General features: G+C 40.9%; 1 protein-coding gene across 1 annotated transcript in view; it reads left to right on the top strand.

The window, feature by feature from the left end:
• PRIM2 (DNA primase subunit 2) overlaps nucleotides 1-17,412 on the top strand; it is a 70,730-nt gene extending 53,318 nt beyond the window's left edge. The window contains 4 exon segments of the mRNA XM_079970444.1: nucleotides 154-280; nucleotides 2,116-2,198; nucleotides 10,533-10,601; nucleotides 16,492-17,412. Of these exon segments, the coding sequence (XP_079826570.1) occupies nucleotides 154-280; nucleotides 2,116-2,198; nucleotides 10,533-10,601; nucleotides 16,492-16,719 (507 nt within the window). The 3' untranslated portion in view covers nucleotides 16,720-17,412.
• The last annotated feature ends 7,937 nt before the right edge of the window (nucleotides 17,413-25,349 follow it).

The following is a 25,349-nucleotide window of genomic DNA, read 5'->3' as shown; positions in this document are numbered from 1 at the left end:
GGCGGGGTATAAATTAAAAATTATTATTATTATTATTTATTTTTATTATTATTATTATTATTATTATTATTATTATTATTATTAAATCCCATTGTTTCATCCTTTGTAGTAGCTGAAATCTCTTGACACCACCCAATTTTTATTTCTATTTAGTTTGACAAAGGATATGCTTACAGCATCCGACATTCCTATGGAAAAGAAGGCAAGAGAACTGACTATACTCCATTCAGCTGCATGAAAATTATAATGTCCAACCCACCAGGCCAAGGGGATTATCACGGTAAGTGCTTGCACCTGACATGTTCACAATGCATGGGAACCCAAACTGCTTTGGAAGCCAGCTGATTGGCTGGCTGTATTACTGGCAGAAGCTAGTTTTCTGTGGCTTATGGCAGTCATCACTGTCAAGCCTAGTGTGCGGTTACTCTTCTGGTGATTTGTCTTATTACAGAACTAGGTCAAGCAAGAGAGATTCATTCAGCAGGGTTTCAACATGAAATCCACCAAGCTGTTTAGTTTTTTATTTCTCTTCTTGGTTCTGCTGCTGCTTTTCTATTCCCCAGCCCCCCCCAAAAAACATGTCTCTTGACAAACAACAAAGTTCCTCAGTGCTTTTGCTTTGCTTGCAATCAATGCTCTTGCTTTGCTCTAAAACAGTAATAAATTATAGGCTTTTTCTAATAGCTTAACACTCTCTGGGATAGTATGAAATATTTCGAATCTTATGATCTCCCTAGAATAAAACACTAATTGGGTAAGCAGCATATTTCTATGACTTGCCTAAAAGTTACTTGGCATTGAAGCAGGTTTTTTTACACATACTCAGCTTTCCCTCTTAAGCAGGAATCAAAAGTAATGTAACAGCAAAGTAATGTTCCACAGAAACCTTTGGTTTCATTTAAAAATAATAATGTTGCCCCCAGTCTCTGCACACACAAAGGTCTCTGGGACTCTTTTGGAGGAATGGGACCTTAAAATTGGTAGACAAGGTCAAATTAAGAGACATCCCCCCTTCCCCGCTCCTGGACAGTGGCTGGGGGGAATCTGCTCCAAGAGAAGTCACCAGCCAATTACGGAAACTTGTTTACTCTCACCTCCAATTCTTCCCAGTCAATTAAGTCCAATACCCTAAAGTATGGATCTTCTGTGTGGAAGGTTCCTTGTTAATTGTGTTAAAGTGAAGGGGTGTGTGTGTGTGTGTGTGAGAGAGAGAGAGAGAGAGAGAGAGAGAGAGAACGCACTTTCTGTGTGGTAAAGAAGGTAAATAAACAATTCCCTAGCTCCATCTTAATTGCAATGCATATTCTGCAATGCCATTTATGTTGGAATGCGCAGCTTGGACACCTCCAGACAGAGTACTGCATTGTTCAGGAGACAATTCTTTTGAAAAACTAAGGACATGCAATAAAAATGAGGATGTATAATAGGAGTTTGATCTCTTTACACACTAATGATTATGCATTTACTTAAAATGTACCTGGTGATTTAACCACCAGTAATTTAACTGTGGCTGTTATTTCGTATACTAGCTAAGCTACGATACTTGGGTATTAAACCACTGTAGTCAGGCCCAGTGAAATCAATGAAATAAAATACACTTAGATGCAAACACTACAGCATAATTATTTTCGTAAGCAGCATTTCTCTCCCTCCCTGCCCCCCCCCCATTGACCCTCAAGTTGACGTTCTCATGCTGTTTAATAATATAGCTCACATGTTATCTGTGGGTTTTTTGAAATTAATTGTTACAGCTAAACTCATGCAGCTTTTTCTGTTTGTATTATAGCTATACTATAATATTTGGGTGAATTTTCAAACTCATTTAGTGTGGAACCTAATTAAAGCAGTTTTCTGTTCAAGTGAATAAGAATCTTGGCCTACTTTTCTGTAACACATTATATAACTTTTGTGCCTATTAGTGCTATGATACCATACAGTGAACTAGCCGTTTGGAAGAAGCGTAAAGCTATTGCACACATGGGCAATTAGCTTTTGTATTAATAAGCTGCTGCTAGACAATTAAGGACTGCTTAGCCAGGCTCTCAAGTGTGCTGTTGTACTAACTTCTGAGTAAATAGTCTTGTTTGTGTGCTTGCCTCTCTTCTTTGTTGTTAGGGTGCCCATTCCGTCACAGTGATCCTGAGCTGCTGAAGCAGAAGCTGCAGTCATATAAAATCCCTCCCTCTGGGATTGCTCAGGTAGGGAATATTTTCTTCAGTTACAGCAGCAATGTGGCACCAGGTATTTCCTTTCAGTTTAGTTTAATACTGATGTATAATATGTGACTGACAGTGCATGCAAAATGCCTTTTAAATCAGGTTGTAGTATTTGCTTCAATGATGTTCTCCCCCACCCCCAAAGTGTTCTTTTCACAATGCTGACAAGCAGATTGATAGTTTTGTTTTTCATTACTGTAATCCATCCCCCCCCCTTGTATTTTATCAAGGACGTTGAGCAGTCTGGTTTACTGCAGCTTAGAACCATAGAACCATAGAACCGTAGAGTTGGAATTGACCCTAAAGATCATCTAGTCCAACCCCTTGCAATGCAGGAATCTCAACTAAAGCATCCATGACAGATGGCCATCCAACCTCTGCTTAAAAACTTCCAAGGAAGGAGATTCCACCACCTTCTGAGGGAGTCCATTTCCCTGTCAGACAACTCTTACTGTCAGAAAGTACTTCCTGATATTTAGTCGGAATCTCCTTTCTTGTAACTTGTATCAATATTCTTCTTAAATTGTGGCACCCAGAACTGGATGCAGTACTTCAGTTGTGGTCTGACCAAAGCAGAATAGAGCGGGGCCATTACTGCTATTGCTTCTTGCAAGCCTTTGGGACGTAGAGACACAAGAGGGCATCAGAGGAGGGAGGGAAGGAAAGAAGGACAGAGGCCAGTGTTGCCCATGGCACCCCTGACCATCACGACATACTGCTTGAAAACCACTGCCCTAAACCATGCTTAATTCAAGGAGCTCTTGTTTCATTTTAAAATTGCAGTGTTGATCTAATTTCCAGCAGCACCCAGTCATGCAAACCCCGAAGGCTGTGAGATTCATCAGTATACTTCTCTAAGGCTTGCCATCAGGGTGTTTTGATTCTCACAACTGCTGCAACCTTTCCTAAACTATATTGCTTCTGTATGTATTAGAAGCAAAATGCTGATATCACAGTGCGGGAAAATCTGACTCTTTGGATTTTGTGCCCCAAAACTTTGCATTAATCTCTGGATCAGCTGCTTTCATCCAGAGGAAATACTTCGCTTTAACTATTCAATTCTGTACAGTAGGAAATTAGGGTCAGGGATTCCCCTGTTGAATATGTTCATAGTTTTGTGAGCTAACTCTGATATGTCTTTTGTTTATTATATCGTATAGCTGCTTTTCAGCCAAAAACCTTGGCTTCCATAAGCGGCTGTCAGTACTTCAGATCCCAATGCAAACAGCAATTAAAATGCAAAACAAACAGAATGCTCCTAAGGAGTGAATCCTCAGCTGAGATAGATGAGGGTGTGATGGAGAGATACCTGGCTGTTACCTTCACTTCCTCTGAGGACCTTGGCCACAGCCCATGCTGGCTGGAAGAATTGAATCTAGGCATGATCATTGGAGTGGGTTACTTTTCAGATCTGTTCCCAAGTATGTAAATGTTCCTGGGGATAAAGTGATGAAGCTCATGTTCCTTTGCAGCTTTACCTTATAAACTAATAATTTCTCGGTCTTTTTACACAGTAGTTGCATATAAGAGATGTAAATTGCTTTAAAGTGAGTGGGTGGCCTGTTTGTCTTTTGACTTAATGCCGAATGCCACAGTTTGTCAGGAAAGCATTTCTGCATGAAACATTTAAGACGTTTAAATGTTTTAAGTTCTCTCACACTGGCAGTGATAGCAATTTGCTTGCATCCAGCCCATTTTCATGCTAGGTTTCTCCAGGATATAGACAATTTGGCTTGACAAGTATTTTACTGAGATTCCACATTGTAGGCCAAGTTTCATCACAGTAAGCAACAGTTGTAGTTCGAGATAAGATAATTTCTAGTAGTCAAATAAAAATATCCAGTGTTGGTGTATATCTAGTTCTTTTGGGTGGTTCAAGTCATTAACTACGGTGGTTGGCATTAACAGCTGCTAATGAAATGCTAGAATAATCTTGTACATATTCTGTAGAAAACCTTCAAATTTCTTCGCTTCCAAATGAACCCAGTTAGGTTAGCTGAAACTTCTTCTTCAAGGTAACCCTAAAACATCAGAAAAAAGTGCAGCCCCCTAAACTAAGCACAAGAAAGCTACACTCATAGATTCAGCTAATTAGTCCTGCTAAATAATTGCTAATGTAACAGGGCTTGCCCCCTAAATACCGGTTTGGTGTTTGCACTGACAGAACAATTGTCATAGTGCTACGTTGAATTCCCATACATTGGAATATATGTCGCCTCGCTTCAACGTACCTCAAAAAAATAATGTTGACTCATATTTCTCTGCTACTATTGCTTTGAATTACTGATTGGCTCTTTTTTTGCAGCATTCTTTCTGCAAAAAAGAAAGTTCTGCACCTGTCAGCAAGTCTCCTTGTTGGTTTTCTCTATAAGTCTTTATAAAAATATTTATACATGGCAAGCTTATTGTATACCAACTTGATAATATGTAATATGTGCATATTGCAGATAAGTAATATACATATGTGTAAAATGTACAAGTATTGTACATATAATATATTTGTAATATAAATATAAATTGTACATATAATATGTGCAAGTACTGTGTGTGCGATGCAAAGCAAGCGCGAATACTTAGACTCTCAACAGGCACAACAATTATGTGTTAACTAATGCTGGTTATGGGCCTCCTAAAAGTGCCTTATAACAGGCATAGGCAAACTCAGCCCTCCAGATGTTTTGGGACTACAACTCCTATCATCCCTAGCTAACAGGACCAGTGCCCAGGGATGATGGGAGTTGTAGTCCCAAAACATGGAGGGCCGAGTTTGCCTATGCCTGCCTTTATAGGAAGTAAGTCTGATTGAACACATTGAGGTTTCTAAGTAAATATAATTACCCAGATTTTATTAATTCAGTCCGTATAAGAAGCTATGATACTTTCTTTACATTTCATTGACCTCATGATTCTTGCTGCCAGAAGGAGCTTGAAAAGCAGATCTTTGGGGGTTGGGTAAGGTTACAGGTTTATTTGCAGGAGAGCTATTTTAGTATCTTTGACTATGGAGTAATGTAGTATTTCACAACACTTGCTCTAAAACTAAGCTCCAAAACTTCTATTTCCTTTATGTACCTTTGGAGTGTGAAGCCAGGCATGTATAAATTCTGTTCAGTGCTTGTCAGAAATGAGTTTATTTTGGGGTGGGGTTTTTTTTTGTAAAAAATTGAGTTGAATCCCTATAGGCTATCAAAAGTGGAGCTCCTGTAGATTTTTCATGTTTAATGTTAGAAATAAAATGCACAAAGAAAGATACTAGCGGTTTACTTCACATAAGCAAATAAACGAAGGTTTTTGCAAAGCCCTAAGAGAATAAGCTGAGGTGTTGCAGAATTGACCTGGAACTAGGGGAATATTGCTAAGCATGTTCCAGTAGCTGCACCTCAATCACATTTTAAGTCACCTTTGAAATAAAAATGAAGGTTAGAAATAGATAAAATGCAACAAATTCTTTGCTGGAAAGATTGAGTCTTTTAAGAACAGAAGTAACTATTTTATTTGAAAATGGCTTCAAACTGACCTTGCGTACCCAAAAATATCAGTGATTAGGAAGGTGAAGCCAATTAACTATTTTAAGCTTGTGTGTGACAGCAGTGCCCCGTCATCTGATCTCAATATCTTTTGAGTTACAGCGCTAAGGAACTGTTTAATAGTCTCTCAAGTAATGGAAAGGTGAGGGTTCCAGCACTTCTGTTAGCTTTTTAGAAGAGACAATTTTAGTACGTGTATCTTTTCTCCTTCCTTGACAAGATGCACTTGCCAAATTTCTCAGCACTTGTTAAAGGTACAGAAGCCTTGGCTTCCTTTGCTACAAGAGAAATAATATGCAATGCTTCAGAAAGTAAAGGGACGGGGTGGGTGGGATTTATAGCATTATTTTCATTTGCCAACTTTTTTTTTTTATAATATTTATTAAATTTTAGTTTAACAATAAAATACATAGATAATAACACAATCTTTTCCAATATCCACATTTCATACTCATCTTTGGACTTCCTCACAACCCTTGTTCCTGCTTTCTAAACGCATAAATTTTACCAGCAAATTATTAACTTGGTTTAATTCATATAGTATAATTTTCCAATATTAATATCTCAAATTTTGGGATTTAACATACTCTTATTGAAACTTGATCATAAAGTGTTACTTATCCAAAATTTATCGTTTTGTCTTCCAATTAAATTTAAATTTATATTCTTTATAACTAGTTTGTTGAAGCCATGTTTTTGCTAATCTTACATCTTTCTTAACATTCATACAATTTACAATATTTTTGTAGATAGTCCTTAAATTTCTTCCAGTCTTCCTCCACCCATTTGCCAACAAATTAAAAGTGGTTTTATATTTGCTTGGGTACAGACAGTTTCCTTGGCTAGAATGCATCATACAGTGATTAAATAAAAGGCAACATTTAACAGGTCAGCTGTCAAATCTTTTTCAGAGGATTGAAGACCAGTTTGTTCCACCCTGCAGTGTGAATATCTGTCACCACACTTCCTACACCTGGGGATTCCCAGAATCATAGCTGCCATTGCAACAAAACTGGGCCATGGGATTAGGCACATTTCAAAGCATTGCTGACCAGTGTTAATTATGAAAAGCACATGAACCTTGGTAGGATTCAGGGTTGTTGCATAGCTAAGCCAGTAATCACAAAAGTTTTGTTTGGCTAGAGAGGGTTCCAATTTCATGGTTAAATCTGCCACAGGGAACTCGGCCTATGCTGTGATGCTTACTAAGGGGCCTGGGGAAACCTGGCAATCATTTTGCGCTGAGGATGGTGTCCCAGGCTGCTAGGCAAAGAGCCCTTTAAGGATTTGCACATGCAAAGCAGCATCCTGTATTCTTTTCTTTCTCTTTTTTTGGAGGGGTGGGGGGATTTCCTAACAGTGTCCTCCCAGGCTGATTTTTATATTTTAAATTCTCTTGAGCATCTGAGTTGGCATCTAAAGCAGATGGAAAGGAGTGAGTGAGCTGCTCTTGGTAAAACCAAACAAAACGTACTACATGTAAAACAAGCCCCATGCCACTTGGGACTATAGTTTAATTTTCGTATCACCTGTGTAACTTCATCCCAATGCTGCCAGGATTGTAACAAGAGATGAACCCTCATACATTCATGGTGTGAGTATGGGCACAGTATTTTTGGTATAGTTTTTAATATTATTGGTCAACCATTGAACCCAATCCCTGCTTTGACCCTTAAGCCAAAAAACACCAATATAGACCCTCTCCTTATACAGAATGGCCCAACTGTCCTGCTGTTTATGAACCTACCCCACAATCATCCTCTGAGGCCCTTCTTAATGTGCCTCCTCCATGAGAGGTCCGGCAACATGAGAACAAGCCTTTTCTACAGTGGCTCCCCATTTGTGGAATGCTCTCCCCAGTTAGGGTTGCCTGGAGTCTTCATTATACACCTTTAGGTGCCAGGCAGAAATGTTCCGCTTCATCCAGGCCTTTGACTGATTGACATCCAATGCCCTTTTAAATGTGGTGTGGGAGGGGGGGGATTATTGGTTTGTTTTCGTTCTTATTTTTACTATGTATGCTGTGTTGTGTTTTTTAATATTGTAATTTTATGTTGCGCACCAGCCTGAGATCTACAGGTGAAGGGGAGCATACAAATTTAATAAATAGAAATAATGAATACTATGATCACCAGCAGTGCTTTCTTCTGTGGGTACTCAAAGGTAGACACCTTTTCTTCTAGGAGAAAAGCGCTGGTTTTAAGTGTGGCACTTACTATAACAACTTCATGCTGAGTGCCAGCATCTTTCTTTCCTAGAAGATAAGCACTGATCGCCACCTGTTTAATAATAATAATAATAATAATAATGATAATTTATTATTTATACCCTGCCCATCTGGCTGGGTTTCCCCAGCCACTCTGGGTGGCTTCCAACAGAATATTAAAATACAATAGTCTATTAAACATTAAAAGCTTCCCTGAACAGGGCTGCCTTCAGATGTCTTCTAAAAGTCTGGTAGTTGTTTTTCTCTTTGACATCTGGTAGGAGGGCGTTCCACAGGGCGGGCGCCACTACCGAGAAGGCCTTCTGCCTGGTTCCCTGTAACTTGGCTTCTCGCAGCGAGGGAACAGCCAGAAGGCCCTTGGCGCTGGACCTCAGTGTCCGAGAGAACGATGGGAATGGTGACGCTCCTTCAGGTATACTGGAGCACTTTGAATTGTGCTTGGAAACGTACTGGGAGCTAGTGTAGGTCTTTCAAGACCGGTGTTATCTGGCCTCAGCGGCCGCTCCCAGTCACCAGTCTAACTGCTGCATTCTGGATGTAGTTTCCGGGTCACCTTCAAAGGTAACCCCACATAGAGTGCATTGCAATAGTCCAAGCGAGAGATAACTAGAGCATGCACCACTCTGGCGCAACAGGTACAGCTGTAATGGGATGGTTTGGGGTCTGGCTTTTTCTGGGTATCTGTGGCAACAAGAAGGGTTGTTCAGATGCCAAGCTTGGCATGATCGTTTTGACAAGGTATGGTTCCCATATATCAGCTATGAAAATAGAAGTACAGTCGTACTTTGGTTTTCGAACAGCTTAGTTCTTGAACATTTTGGCTCCCGAATGCCACAAACCCAGAAGTGACTGTTCCGGTTTGCGAACTATTTTGGGAAGCTGAATGTCCGACGGGGCTTCCGATTGGCTGCAGGAGATTCCTGAAGCCAATCAGAAGCCGCACTTTGGTTTCTGAACATTTTGGAAGTCGAACTGACTTCCAGAATGGATTCCATTCAACTTCCAAGGTACAACTGTAGTGTTAATGTTAGATCTCCAGACACTTGTGCTTACTTACAGAGAGGCTGTGTCACAGATATTTGAAGCTTTGGCAGTGTATTCAATGATTCAGTTATTTGACAGCATCCCTGCTCAGTTTTTCTTCTCAGATGTAACTGATGTAAGTATCCAACACTCTACAAGTTTTATTGGAATTGATCAGTGTTATTTTAATATAATATTCTACAAAAAGAAAAAGGTGCTGTTCCATCCATCCATCCATCCATCCTTTAGCCAAAATAAGTTTTTTACATGATCAAATGTACTACATAAACTTGATGCACTGATACAAAATGTGCTGCTGCTGGGTACCATTTCAGTATCATTCGAAGCAGCATTAACACTTTTAATTAGCAAAGCCAAGTTTTTTATATATTACGTTTTATTATCTGTTCCATTTCAAAAGCTCATAGACGGTGCCAGACTTTAGCCTCTTTTGGCAAGTTGATTTGTTTTTCACAAGATATGTAACAGGATGTGACAAGAAAGGCAGACATTTAATCAGTTGCACTTGTAGCAGCAAAACAAACCCAGTAAGCACTTCTTTGGCAGCATTGTAGCTTGATATATTCAGCAAATATTTGTACATCTGTCAATAACTATAAGGCAGCCTCCAATAATGAGGGCAGTAGGGATTTGTGCCGGAGTTTATTTCTGTGCTTGACATGGAAAGGTCAGGCTTTTGAAAAGGAGTGTGAATTTGCATTTCTCAAGAATTTTCTCTCGGCTGAGGCTATCTCTCAGTTCCAGCGGTTTCCTGAGCTTGATAAGCAGGGAATATACAGTTTAATTATATAGCAGCAGAAGGGGAAAATGACAGACAACTTAAATTTTCAAATGGCGTTGCATTCTGCTGATAAGAATGAATGTTTTATGCAGGACAGAAGAGATTACATGAGGTAGAATTGGAAAGCAAATTGTATTTACAAGAGATAGAGAGATGTTTCTAATAGGAATTCAAAACAGATGATTTCCCTTTCGTGTTCTGAGGAGCATTGCTAGAAACAACTTAACTTTGAGAGCTGATCTTAGAGAGGGTAGAAATGTAGCGCTTTCTGCAACTTCTTTTCTGGATTACTTCCACCACAATTTGTAGTTGGGAGCACAGTTGTATTATGTTGTACACGTCTGAGCAAATTTTATCCAAAATAAATTATAGCCGCATACTTGATTAGTTCATATTTCAGTTGCTCAAATGGTGGATACTTATTTGAAATAATGCAAGAGATTTTGCAGCGCAATATGTTCTGACAGTACACATCGTTCCTCATTTTTCTATGTCATTTGTGAAGCAAAACTGTTGATTTCTGGTTGTGAAGGCAGAACCTCTTCTCTGTTTATGGATAATCTGACTTCAATTCTAAGTGGGAGGAAAATGTCAGCAGCATTGTATCTTATAAGACTACAGATTCTTGTATTATGTCAAACCCTGCCATAAATTGTAAAGGTCACATGTTCACATTGCAGAACATTTCAGCTGTTTTAAAGACCCTTTAAATATATCGATCACTTTCCTTTTTCTAGATTTTGGATCTGGTGAAGGGCATGCACTATCAGTTGGCCTGTCAGAAGTACTTTGAGCTGACCCATGACGTAAGTGGTTCTTATTTATCAGGCGATAATGTGTCTCATTATTGGAAAGACTGGTGGCAAAAACCCTGTGCGAAACTTCAGACATTCTGTTCACATTCACCACGTGCCACCATCCTTGTTAATTACGCTGAGTTAATGAGTATATAGCAGATGTCTTTCATTTCATGTATGGATCGACACTCCACATTTGCTAACTGTTTAGTGCATACATAATCAACAAATATGTTATGAGGTTATGCTGTTTTATTTTGTAGCAAAACTGTTTACATTTATGGAGTGGTGTTTCACTGGTCCTAGCAAACGAAATGTAGATAAAGCAATAACACTTGATTTCTACATTTTTTCCTTCCAGTTTTCCCCTCTTACAGGATGGAAGAAGACACAGTTCCAAGTTGCATTAAAAAAAGTACATAAAGATTGATTAAATATATTGCTAACAGAAAACCTTTCTCCCCCCCGCACCCGAACTCCACCTTTGTCCAAAGACACCATCAATCCATATGTCTTAATTCCAGTTCTTGTATATTTAGAGTGGTTTGCATTATTCCACATAGACTGAAGAAAAAAACCCATATCTATTTACATATTACATATCTGTTTACATATTTTAAAAGTCATACACCTCCTCTCAAATGTCCATAGTGGTGTTTCAAATCTGCCTGACCATAACCAAGGGGAGTTACTTGTAATTTGCACCTCTCTTCCTATTTCTGTTGAAGGACAAGTAGCAAGGGCACATCTCCAACTAAGGGGTGAAAACCCTGCACACCATTTCCCTGCTTTTGATTGGATAGTTCTCTCTGCCCCTTTCCCATCAATTGGGAGAAACTATAAAATGGGATGATTTCACGTGTTTGTCTGTCTCCATTTGCCCCGGGGGCAAGGGCCTTTGAATATGTTTCTGAGCATGGATGATCAGTTTATTTCTGTATGTTAAAGATGCAGAACATATTGTGAAAAACCTAATAACTTCTCCATCTTTCTGGGCAATACCAAAGACTTATATAATCCTACATCCTGTTCTCCACAGTGGCTTACAAGCTGTTTCTTAGGAAGCTCACAAACAGAGCATAATGGCAATCGTCCTCCCATAGCAACTGGTATTCAGAGGCTTCCTGTATCTGAACCTGGAGGCTACCATAAAGCCATCATGACTTGTAATCACTAATAGCCTTGTCCTCCATGAAAGGGTGGTGTGTGTGTGTGTGTGTTAGTCCCGCCCCACCCCCAATTGCTATCTCGATAATAGTGCTGTCCTTGTTAGCAAACATTTTGGAGGCCATTTTGGATTTAGGTTTGCTGCCTTTCTTGGTAGGTTTTGCATTTGCATTTGAACCATGGTCAGTTCATCCACGTAGAGCAGTTGTAGGGAACCTCTAGCCCATGGGCCTGATTAGACCTGCTATTTTTGGTCTTCCTGAAAAGGAAGACATTCTAAACATGCTGCTACATCTTCCTGTCCACTGGATGCCAGAATTTGATGGCTTTTTCTGTTGCCCTGTCCCACAAAAACCAATCAGTCATATGTCGCCAATGGTGATGAATGAAAATATTTATGAATACAGTAAGAGGAAAAAATGAATTTAAATATAGAAGAATGCTGAGCAAAGCACTGAAATTCAAGGTTACGCTTTTGTCAGGGAACTGCCACCGGAGCCAGAGGCAGAGGGAAGGCTCCAGAGGGATGCCGGAGAGGGTCCCAGTAGGGAGAGAGGCAGCCCATCCGCTGGGGAAGGAAATCAGCGTAGCACCAGTAGAGGAGGGGGGCAGATGGGGGAATCGGAGAGAAGGCTCCAGGACTCCTCGCAGGAGACCAGCGGGGAGAGCACGGGTCCTCCGCTGCCCACACCCTCCCTGCGCAGAAGACTTCCGCGCAGGGAGAGTAGGAGGAGACTGGGCGTCAAAGAACTTCTATGCTGGAAGAAGTTCAAGAAACGCCCACTGACGGATTCTGCCAGCGATTGAGACAGCCACGGATGGGTGGCTGTCCGGACAGAAAGGGTTCACCCAGGTAACCCAGCCAGGTGTGGCGCCAACTTACGCACGAGCAACCCCCTAGAACCATTACAGCTTTCTAATGTAGAATATATTCGTTGTTACTTGCATATTATTATTTTACTTAGAAATGTATCGAGAAATTGGGAGTGTTGGTGCCACATTGAACTTCAAGTTTTATTTAAATATAATGAAATTACTTTCTGGTGCCAAAAGCTTAAAATTGAGCCCCAAAAGTCAGACTGTAAGGAAAAATACTTAAGTTATCACTTGTATTGTTACAGCTATAGCAATATGGTGTTCTTAAAAGGAGACAGAACAATTATATAACCAACACAAAATATAAGTGATTAAATTTATAGCTTAATCCATGGTTAAGGAAAAGATATTGGTGGCATTGCAATTCTAGTGCCCTCTGAGTCACAGAGACCAATAGATTCATAGTTTTCATAGGGGCAAATGGAGGGAATGAATTGTTATTCTTACTTATGGCAAACTGCTGGAATTGTTCCCATTCAGGTTTTTGTTTGTTTGTGTGTCAATTATTTCTTTGTCCTAACTAATAAACTGGCGCCTTTTTATATCTAAATAAATGTGCTCTTTGTGCTTTGATAGCTATAAATGTTTTACTATCATGAGTGATTTGGCTGAGCCAATATTATTAATAAGGATAATAAAACAGATGTGCTGAAGCATTTTTTTTTTACTAAGCTGTCAAGCTCATTTGGTTGCAAGCAATATAATTAGAGCGGCTCCGTTTAAATGGGCAATGCTTATATCCCTGGCTAAAAGGAAACTGCCACTTGCAAATGTAGCTTTGCAAAGACCAATGCGTTTGATATTGTGGTTATTGTTGTCTTTCTAATGGCTTTCCTTTTCCAGGAAATATGCATCTTGTTTATGTTTATAGACAAAAGGATTGATTTGCTTTTTTGATTTCTTGGTGGTCAAAATTTAGTTAAGAGCAAGTTAGAAAGAGAGAAAGCGTGTAAATAGCAAGGCAGCATACAGTATCTGAAATAATTCCATATGGCTTTGTATTTTTTGTGTTGTGTATTTTTTTGTAATAGCAGCTTGCCTCATTATCACTTGCCACTTTGTAGCTTCTTGATTAAAACCCCAAGAACACACAGGTTCAACACCATTGCTTCAGATCCTTAGTAAAACCACACAATACGACACCAAAAGGAACCCAGGCTTTGTGTTACGGAAGGACACTGCTTAGAATGAACAGAATCTGAGAAAAGATTTGAGGCCTTAGTAGATGAAATACAGAGCAGATGAAATACAGAGCAGATGAAATACAGAGCAGATGAAATAGAGAGACTTGTTTTTAAATCCAGTGTCCTTTACCTCATGTCAGTTTAGATTACAAGCTTTGCTGTGTTTTTTGTGTTTTTTTTACAGGGCACGATAAATGATGTGGGGCCTCCCTCCCTCCTACCTCAGCTAGACTAGGGCAGGGGGAAGGAGCCATTTAAAACTAAATGTCTTTTCAGGTTTTTCTTTCGAGAGGAATTAAGGTCAAAATGTTTTTGAAAAGTATCTAGGATACATTAGCAAACTTCGTTCCCCCACCCAAAAAAAACCCCAAGCACCCGTCATCTTTAAAGTAGAGCTTTTACTTAATATCTTAGCACTAATGCTTTATGCAGCATGTTATAAACAGAAGTTTATTTTTATTGCTACTTGTTAAATCACCAAGAGGTTTCAAAGGAAGCTATTCGGAAATGCAGTGAATTTTTTTTAAAAAAATATATTTTGAAAATACGTTCTGCACAGAGGAAGTAGCCTTCTCTGAATAAAACAGCTAGGGCTTGCCTTTAATGATAGCTAATTTAATCATAGTTTGAATGTGTGTGTTTTTGTGTGTGTGTAAAATCTGTTCTGAAGATAGATTTATTTCTGTGAGATTTTGGTGGCTCTGATGTTTGCAACGGCTTCCACATTTGACTTGTTGGTAAGAATTCTCTGTTTTGATCTGTAAAACTATCAGCGATTTACTTGTCTCCCCACACAGAAGTGTAGAATTTGAACCTGGACATGCTCAAATACAGTTGAGTAGAAAGAAGATGCAAGCCTAACACTGAGAGCAGTTGTTCTCTTAACGGGCCATTCTCTGGATGTGCCACTCTACAACCTTATATCCACTTACCTGGGAGTAGTGAGGCATCTAATCATAGCCTGCATTTTACTTAGGCTTATATTTTGATCAGGGCCTGTATTTTAAAATGAGCTTAAAGATTTTCAAATGTTTCATGCCAGGCAGAAGACCAGCTGCCTAAGTACTTTGGCAAGATGTTTATCCTCCTGGACAAGGGGGCCCCCTGATTTATAGCAGAAAACAATTCTCAAAGTCGTAAAAAGGGAATTACAGGCTGAGAGCAAAGGTTACACTGACCCTACATATTACAGAATATAAAAAAAGGCTGAGAAAAACATAATTAAGACTTGGTAAATAGTAAAATAAAACCATGTGCCTCCCATTAAACTTGAGCCATATTTTCCTAAGGTTAAAAAGCCAAGAGCAAATGGAAAAAAGCAGCTGGCTTGGCTGGAGAAGGGGAGTGTAAACAGAAGAAGAGGTTTTCTTCCTATTTTATTTTGAGGCTGTAAAATGTTCCTTCCTTTTTACTTTGAGAAGGTTTATTCTTCTAAAAAGCTACCTATGATAATGTATGAAATATATTGGCTTAAATGTAATTATGTAAAGGATTTAGAAACTAAGAAATGTTAAATCCTTATGCTAGATTCTTATTTCATATAGTTGGAAGAGACCACAGGGGCCATCAGCCCAGCCCCCTTGCCAAGCAGGAAACATCATTAGAGCACACATATGGTTGTCAGGCCTTTGTTTAAAGACCTCCAAAAGAAGGAGATCTTTCAATGTTGATGTGAACTCAAGATCCTTGACATCTGTTTAAGATAAAAATTTAAAACTATTAACCATCTGTTTTGGAGGGCAATAGGGCAAGGAGGGCAAGAGGTGAGCTGGTAATTAAGGTTCCTTGTTGAGACAAATGTAAGATATATGACTACTTATTTGTCATTTATAGATAGAAGAATATATAGCTTTTTGTTTCCCATAAAAGGCAAAAAGGAAATGGGTGTATCTTTTGTGATTGGTTCTAGCAAACAGCCAATAGGAATTTCAACCAGGCTGATTGGACAGAGGCAGCCACAGGAGGAGCAAGGGGGCTGGGTTAAGGAAATATAAGTGCTGGCCATAATGGCAGGAGCCAGGCCAGAGCTTGGTAACCATATACCACTGTGCCTCTCATTTATTTGTCTGACAAATAAATTATTATTTTAATTTCTCTATTGCTGCGTTGAATATTTCATTCCAGCTAAGCGTTAACCACAAGCAGGGTGCTACAGTAGGACACATTGATACCAGTGGGACTTACTTTTGAGTAGACATGCATAGGCTTATGCTGTGAGTGTGCAGTTAGGACTTTTCCTTTTTCTTTCATTGGTGTGCTACTTCACCTGAGCAAATACTTGTTGTTGTTTTATTTACAGCTGGAATGAATGTTTGTGGCTCCCATAGCCAAAAAGCTAACTGAAACTTCAGCATTACCTGCAGTTTATTATGCAATTGCCCCTTCAGATTGTGGCCTGTGTATTTGTCTCTTAAAAAACAACAACAAACAAACCTGTCCTCTTAGGTTGCTGTTGCAACAAGACAGGGAAACTGAGTATCAAAACATGTTTTGGCTCTTAGCAGCTTTTATCGAGCAATGTTTCACGGAGGCTGAACTAATGTATAGCTTTCCTCTCAACGCTGGCTATCTCAAAGCTTGAACAAAGTGAAAATTTTAGTGTGCATTTCAACTCAAGGGTGTGTGAAGTACAGTGACAGAACATGTTTTTCCCTTCTTCTTTTTTTGCACAGGTCAGTGATACTGGGTTTTCTTTGAACCACCCAAATCAGTATTTTGCAGAGAGTCAGCAGCTACTCGGTGGCATCAAGGATATCAAGAAAGAACAAAGGCAGCCCGAAAGCTCCCAACCAAAGCACAGCAACCAGACAAGTATAAATAAAACCTCCACTTCCTCTTCTGTAAATACAACAGAGGAAATGGAACTAGAGGGACTCGATGACTACTTTGCTGAAGATTAAGAAGCATCTGTTTCCATTTTGCAACATACTTTTTACCATCTCTGTATTTTGAAGTAGCTCTTTTGAGGGTCAGGAACTGGCATCATGGTGTACATAGGCCTCTTGAATGCTGCCTTAAACAGAAAAAGGAAAACATATTGTCAAGCATCCAGCTTGTGCATCAGTTTTGAAAAGAAAACTGCAACGTCGTTGGCAAGATCGAACGACGGTGCATTTCCATTTCTGTGAGCAAAGCCCTCTGTGTTGCTAAACCTCCCCCCTCCCCCCTGGGCTCTCTGTTACCATGCAGCTTATTTCCTTCTCTATTTTTCTTAATAAAGCGGATTTGAAATGTAGATGAGTGGATGCATTGCTTCCGGTTTTTAGGTGATAACTGCTAGATAGCATTACATGCAATTCATAACAGTTTATGAATGGCTTGTAGAAATATACAAAAGCTGTCTTGCTGTGATCTGAAGTAGCAAAGACTGCTGCTGTTTGAAAAAGAAACTAGGTTTTAACTGCATAGTGCCAAATATATTTACACTTAAATGGGTGGATTGGTCACAGCCACCATAATTAAAATGAAGAGCTTCACATCCATTCACATCATGGGCTTCCATCGCCTCTCAGCTTCATGGAGGGACAATTTCTGTGTCTGTGTATTTTGACAGAACAAATTGTTTAATAAAAAAATCAGAGAGTGTAAAAAGAGAACTGAATTTGAGCCAGAGTGCTTTTTTTTTTTTGCTTTCATCTCCTTTATTGAAATTCATTAATAGCATTACAAATTTAACTTCACACATACACATAAATACAAAGAAAAAATTTATTAAGTTTAATTTCTATAAGATGTTAATTGAAACTTTAAATTCCGCTTAGATTTCAGCTAAGCTAAAATAAAATAATATTACATAAAATAAAATAACATATATCAAAATAAAATAAAATGATAAAATAATTGTGGACTTCCCATCATTTCCCATATAGTTGACATTTATGATTTTGAATGTACTTATAATTATTACCTTACTTTTAACGTGCTTTCTAATACTTTCTTACAACATATCGTACAGATTTTTCTTTGTTTCTTAATGCAAAATTTGGCTTATTTTGCTTATTTATAGAACTCATTAGGCCTGTTATGTTTTGATACTGCTGTTATTTTTCAGTTCTCATATCCACTTCTAGCTGGGCCCAGCATAGGTAGGCTGGGTGAAGTCCTGGTTTAAGCTGCAGTTGTTACTGCCACTCAGAAAAGACAGGAACTACGGTAAGAGGACTCATCATGTACAGCAACTCCAAAGTCTACTGCAGCTCACTTGGGCTGGTAGTGAAGCTCAGTCAAACAAGGGTGTGTGATCTTCTATTAGGGATGACCAAATCCACCAATTTTGGTTTCTTCTGTTTCCATTCTTAAGTTTAGTTAGAATGGTTTCGTTTCCTACATTTTGTATGTTGCTTTCTCTAATGTGTTCATTATTTATACACACTTTACCCAAGTTAAATGTTCGTGTGCACATTATTCGGCTGGAGAACTGCATTGCTAAATTTGGATTCTGAAGGATGGCTGTGTTCACAAATTGCTTCAGAAAGTGTGGATTTGGTAGGCAAACTTAATAGAATTAACCCCCTTCTGTGTACCCTCTGCCTGAGTCCTTTATCATTCTCCTTTTAGTTACCCTTTCCCTTTAGCATAATAGGGACGCGGGTGGCGCTGTGGGTTAAACCACAGAACCTAGGACTTGCCGATCAGAAGGTCGGCAGTTCGAATCCCCGTAACGGGGTGAGCTCCCGTTGCTTGGTCCCTGCTCCTGGCAACCTAGCAGTTCAAAAGCACGTCAAAGTGCAAGTAGATAAATAGGTACCGCTCTGGCGGGAAGGTAAACGGCATTTCTGTGCGCTGCTCTGGTTCACCAGAAGCGGCTTAGTCATGCTGGCCACATGGCTCCCTCAGCCAATAAAGCGAGATGAGCGCCGCAACCCCAGAGTCGGTCACAACTAGACCTAATGGTCAGGGGTCCCTTTACCTTTACCTTTTACCCTTTAGCGTAAAGTACCCACATCTTAAGAAAATCTATTAATTTGGACTGCAATCCTTCTGTTAGGGATGTCCCCATATTGTCCTTGGCCCCATTATGCTAGTTGGTCACTTGCAACACTGCAGTGTTGGTGAAACTCCTATTAGTATCATATATACTTGAAGCACCAAAGGGGGAAAAGTCACTCCAGGTACCAGTTGCTGGAAACCATAGGAGAATGCTCTTGTACTCATGTTCTCCTTGCAGGATTCCCACAGGCATCTGGTTGGCTACTGTGAGAACAGGATTCTGGACCAGATGGGCCAATGGCCTGATCTATTAGGCCATTCTTATGTTCACAGAACACAATGACACTCACAACTACAAGGGCAACACCTCTGACTCCCACCAATCATAAGGCAGCACAATGATGATGCTTCCCTAAAAGCAACGGAAGCCGCAAATCCACTTATGGCAACAGGGAGGTGCAGGTGTATCTCGTTGCTCAGGCCTTTGAGGAAAGGTAAGATGTATAGAGGATCTTGTATGTTTTTGTTGCTGTCGATGTCTTAAGGTTTTAAGCTGTTTATGGTTATGTTTGATTTTGAAGCTTATTTCTGACATGGGATGCTCTACTGTCGAATTCTACAGTGTAAGTTCTTTGGGGCAGGGGCCTGTCCCCTTACATTCGTGTAAAAACTACTTTTCTTGCAGTACCACACTGCATTTAACACTTGCCATATTTAATTCAATGCCATGTTAAGCAAGTCCAATTCTTCAAAGTGTTGGCTTTCTTGTTTCTCATCCTCTGGTCCCTGTAAAATCAAAACTCCTACAGCTCCAGGTGCTTGACAGAATTTCTAATTTTAGAGAACGGTTTGGGCTGCCTGGCTGTCTCTTCGAGTAGTTAGCTCACTTGTTCCTCATCCTCAATGCCTATGTAGTAGGAAAACAGTGGGATGATAAGGCTTGTCGTGTTTTCAGCTTTTCTGTTGACGAGCTGCCCTAGGAGCATCTTTTGTCTTTGGCTGTACTTCAGCCGGGTGGCTGAAGAGGAAATGCTATGGTTACGCTGGAAATGGCATTACCTTTTGTCTGGGCTCTTAACATTTCATGCTTGTGCAGCCATTAGCTGAAGGAGAGATACTAGAAGAACAGTGTTTGGGGAAATAGAAGAGCCTGAGGTTAATTGCTCCCGAGAGAAGGCTTGCTTGGCACTTCTTACCTACAACAGAATGCCGATCGGTTGATAGGTAAGTCTGGGCTGCAACTCTGGAGCGTTGACCGATCCTCTGAGGCTGTCACTTTCCATCCAGCTCCACCCCTTGCCTTGAAGACAAAAGTTCCACCTGGAATTTATTTCTGCTGCTTATAAGCCAAGATATAACAAGGGTGGATGTGTTGACATTAGGCTGTTGCCTAATGTGTTGACATTAGGCTCTGTAATTCTGGGTTGTAGACAACAACAAAAACAATTATAACACACCACAAATTAACGAACTGCAGCATTATACTCCTGGTTAATTGTCAGTTGAAAGCTATTTTTAACAATATCTTTTTTCAAAAGTTATTAACAATTGCCTTTCAAGCAAGTTTCCCACAGTGCTCTGCGCCCCTTCTGCAAAGTCAAAACAGAATAAAAATAGCTGAACTTTTCAAACATGTAAAAAGCAGCATCGAAACCATAAGCTAGGATTCAGTTGATTAAAGGCGGGGGGAGCTCAGGCTTCAGAGCCGAATGTGACCCTTTAGGGTTCTGTGTCTGGCCCCTGGAATGCTCCCCAGGCCCCATGCTTCCCTGGAATTGTCTCAGGCCACAAGCATTTTTGCCTAGCTGGAATGAGTCTTTGAATTCTGATAATGCCTCTTGGTTCTTCAAGAGGGAGAATAAAAGATTCAGAGGGATGTGGGATTGTGTGTTATTCTGCTCCTTTACCTCTGGCCACACACACTGCTGACATGTGGCCCTCAGAAGATCACCCAGAAAGGAATGAAATTCTTGGGCTGGGAAAAAAAAAGATTACCACACAAAATTGTGGCAGAATCTTACTCTACAATAGGGGTGGAGAACTTCTGGCCCGAGGACCAATCTTGGCCCACCAAGAGGTCCAACTTGGCCCATGAGGCTGTCTTCCCCCAAACCATGGACACCTGTAAATCAGTTGGCATCATGTGTGGTGTCAGCTGGTGGGTGGGAGGGCACATATCAGTTTTACTTTGGCTGCACTTGCCTATTCCCACCAGGGAGCTGGTGCTTGCAGCCAAAACAGGATTTTAACTCCTGCTTTTCATCTGATGAGCATGTGCATGTGTGAAATCCAGCTCAGTTTTGACTTCCAAGTGCAGGAGCATGCAGCCAAAGCAAGCAGCCCCGAGGAGTTTTGGTTTTTTTGCAAACATTGGTTACAAATGGGTTCCTCCCACACACAACCAAATGCTTAGAAAACACAGGCTTCTTTCTCCCATTCCCACCAGCTGATTTGGGGTGAGGTGGTGGTGGAAGAATCACTTTTCCAGCCCTGTGTTTGGCCCCTTGCTCTGTGGTTCCCAAGCGCCGGCAGCCAAGTTGCTGCAGGGTGCTTGGGAACCCTAGGATTATGACAGGTCGGTGGGGACAGTGGACCTGCCAGTCAAGTGACACCTTAATGATTGCATGTGACTGGCAGGTGGGTGATCCTCTCACCCTGCCTGAGCTAACCCACAGGGTGCCAACAGAGGTTCCCTACCCCTTCTCTGTTATGTAGAGTCTAAGAAGTTGCCCAGGCAGCTCCACAAGCTATACAACAGAAGTTCAACATTGTTGGATTTAGCACAGATCCATAGGGAAAGGCTAGCTCTAAACTTCTGAGTGTAGTTAATTGCATAAAGTATGCCTCTCAGCGCTTCAGCGGCAGAATATTCATAATGGGTGCTATCCAGAAATGGCTGTAAACTTAAATCCCAGTGCATTCTGTGCCTAACTTTCCCTGATCAGTCCCCCATGTGTACTGTAATTATTGGAACTGGAAAAGGTCTCCCCCCCCGCTGCCTTTAAACAGACCTTGCATTTTCCTATGAAGTCAGCACAGATCCCTCTGGTGGAAAGGGCCTGAACAGCATGTAATGGGTTTGCACAACATTCATCATCATCCATTTTTTCCTAATGGAAAACTACAGGAGCTTTGATGAATGGGGAGTGCGATTTGGCCAATTTTGCCTGAGCTCCTTAAAGTGTTTGGTGTGCACTCCCCGCTACTATTATGCTATTTTGAAACTTCTGATAGCAACAACTTTTCAGCCTTGCCCTGAAATTGCCGATTGTACTGCTCCAAACAGCTGCTGTGATCCTGGAGGGATTGTTGTTCTGCTGTGATACATCTAATCGTGCCAAACTAGTGAGAACAAAGCACACATCCAGGAGTGCAGGAAGCGCCCCTGGAAAAGGCAAGGCTCTATTTTGCTGGGGACATAAGCGGGCTGAAACTGACATGTTGCCATATAGAATGTGCTCTTCGTTGTAAATGGCGTTCTTTGAGCGTTCTCGATTTTTAATAACTTTTTAAAAAAGATCGGCATTCTCTGTCAATTGTATGGGTGGCTGGAGAACCACCATCGGCTGAAGCACCCTTGACATTTGTAGTATGAAAAGAAGATAAAGGGAAGCAGTGCCATCTCAACCTCTTGAATTAGAACTGTAACATCAGTGCAGGATCTGGGGTATTTCCAGTAGCTTCAGTGCAATTTCCCCTCTTGGTTCTTTTGTGCCGCAAATGGTTTCTCCTTTTGGAGGCTGAGTCCAGTTGCAGCAGCTTGCAGTCACCTATGCAGTTTACTGAGAGTGAGATTACAATAGAATTTTCTCCATTATTGTTAGAGGGACATGTTTTTAGAGGAGGAGATTAATTGCCCCTCCTGGAAGAACAAAGCTCAGTATTGACATTTTGGTGGTTCTCCTAACTTGCACATCTCATTGCTGGCTGATTTATTTTCTTCATTTAGATTTTAGTTAAAAATCAGAATGTGCTTAAATGGACTCTTGGTTCACAAGCTGCTTCATCCTCTGCAGTGCTTAGTTTGGATGGCGCGGGCAAGCTTTCCAAGAAGAAATTTGCTGCCGGGCACTTGGGACATTCATCCTGATTTGCTTGCACACAAAGTTTACATGGAGATGAGATTCTAGCTAGCTGAGCATTCCTACTGATTGATTGTGGGGAGCTTACAGGACAGTGGCCATGTGTCCTGATTTGCTTGAGGGGTGTTTCTACATTTTCCAGTTAGTCATTTGTCCGCCTCTTGTTTTCCCCACACATTTCCCTGTCACTTAACCAAACCGCAAAAAAAGTCTGATCTTTTGGAATTTGTTGTGTTGGGGCAACCGAGTGCTTTGCTCCGTTATAATTCCTGAAACCTAAATGTTCCTTCTGCATTTGAATCCGTCCCTCAGAATATAGTCTGGAGCTCCCCTTGGATTCTGTGTTCTCATCTGTGGGAGGGTTGATGAAAATGAATGCCTGAAGCAGGGGAGGCCCCTCTTTCAGGCAAAGTCTCACCCAAGTGACCACCTAGGTGCCACCGGCCTCCACTGCCCTCAAGGCTGGCACCACCCATTAGGAACAGTACCATGTTAGGCCTTCTCTAATAGTTTTATTTTACCATGGAAAGTAACTGGATGGCTTCAGTTTGAGCTGAAGACTTGGTGTGTGTGGATGAAAGAGACTATTTAACCCATTTCTTTCCACCCCCCCCCAAAGCTGCTTTCTTCCTTGAGAATAAAAGATATTGGTCCCTTTGTCTTTTATCGATTGGGGAGAAAAGTAGCTTGGGGTCAGCAATTTTAAGCAGCCAGCCGCCTGTGAACTGGTTTGAGATGCCAAGCTGCAGTTTACTGGAGTGTGTCATCTTGAATTGGCCACCAAGGGGGCGAATTCCTGTACTGTATTATAGATGTAAACCAGCCGCTATAATTAGAAACGTGAGTACAGCACAGGCTCCCTCCAAGCGAAGAAAGTGTGTTTAATTCCCGCTTGCCTGCATACTGCAAGAAGCAGCTTTTCCTCTTGAATAAGATGAATGAACGCCCCACCCCCCAATCCCTACTGACAACATTTTATTAGGTACCAAAATGAAGAAATCCGGAACCAGCTTTGAGCCATGTTTTTGTTTTTGTTTTTAGTTTCAGTTAATACTCAGGGGGAAAAGAAGAAGAAACGCTTGAAAACTGCACTTAAAACCTGAAAAAGTTAGAATCTGTGTTTTCTTGAGCACGTTCATTGATTACGGTGGTATGGCACAGGGGAAATTACTGCATTTGGAATGCTTCTCTAATGCCTGCAATTCCCCACACAGTAATGTACACAGTCATCATTTGGTGGTGGTTTTTTGTTTTGGTCTCAGTGTCAGTGGAACATTAATGCACATGGAAGAGGCTGCTGGGAGAACGAACAGGGATTCCTTGCCTGCTCTTTGCTTTTGGGTCAATTGTTGTGTTGCCTTGGCTGTCCAGTGACTTGCTCTGCCCTCTCCCTTCTGGATTCTGTGTCTGTCTTGGAATCAGTTTGCCCATCATTCTCACAACCTTGCTCGAACCTTTCTGAACGAGCTCCGCTCCGCTCATCCCCCCCATCCCAAACTGCCAATGACATTAGTCCAGTAAAATATATGTTATGCTTCTACGCTCTTCACCCTGAGCTCCTCCTCAGAGGATGTGAAATGTTAAAAGTATTCCCAGCCAGTTTGTCATCCCTAAGAGAAGCTGAGCTTTGTGGCTTGTATTCGACAGGCTCTCAATATGCTGTACTGTAGCCTTACTGGAGTTCACCGATTGGGTCTGCGTTGCTCCGGGACAGGAGGAAGGAAGTCAAAATGACACCGAGGTTGCTTCAAAGAAAGCGTTTATTCTGCTCTCCGGATAGCAGAAGGCAGCTGCGTGGTGAGTCCACAGCAAGTACAAAGAAATGACAAGTTTCATGCAGTATATATATCCTCCAGGCATCCTCTCCCCCTTCCCCAGCCACGTCAACTAGTATACACAGGTTGACATCACATATGTTCCTGCTCTGGTACTCTCAACCATAAAAGGATCTTCCTTCCTGTACTTCTGACCATAAAAGGATCTTCCTCTTTCTACTCTTATCTGGGAAGATGTCATAATCTCCAGGAACACGCTTTTGGCGTTTTCCCCGGACATTGGTCTTGCGCATATTTTGTGGTCAGCACATAAGATAAAGTTCTTGATGTGTTTTCATTGTTCCCCTGGGGAGCGAAGGCCATCCCTTGCCTGTCCTGATAAAGGACAGAACTGTTTATGCAGTTGTGTCCTTATTATGGTTTTGCTCAACAGTTCAAGTTTTACGCATTTAAAAGTGCTCTCTTTTGAAAGAACAAAAGGGGGAGGGTTGAGTCAGTTTTAAACTTGCTACACAGAAACCCATTCCTTCAGTACCGCTTCTCCCTTTCTGCATTTGGCAGACTTTCTACCTTGTGAAACAAAGCCTACATTCTTAAAGCAACGTACATTTGTTTATGTGCCTATTTATGCTTTGCCTTACCCTACCCCCACCCCTAATGCACACACACCAACTGCAAAATTGCTGGGGGTGGGAGGGAGGGAGAAAATGAGTGTTGATGATCACACAGGCACTCTAGGAGATA

The sequence above is a fragment of the Podarcis cretensis genome, assembly GCF_951804945.1.
Source record: "Podarcis cretensis genome assembly, chromosome: 3".
Lineage (NCBI taxonomy): Eukaryota > Metazoa > Chordata > Lepidosauria > Squamata > Lacertidae > Podarcis > Podarcis cretensis.
The sequence above is the reverse complement of the archived record's forward strand: the minus strand, read 5'-3'. Positions and strand labels throughout refer to the sequence as shown.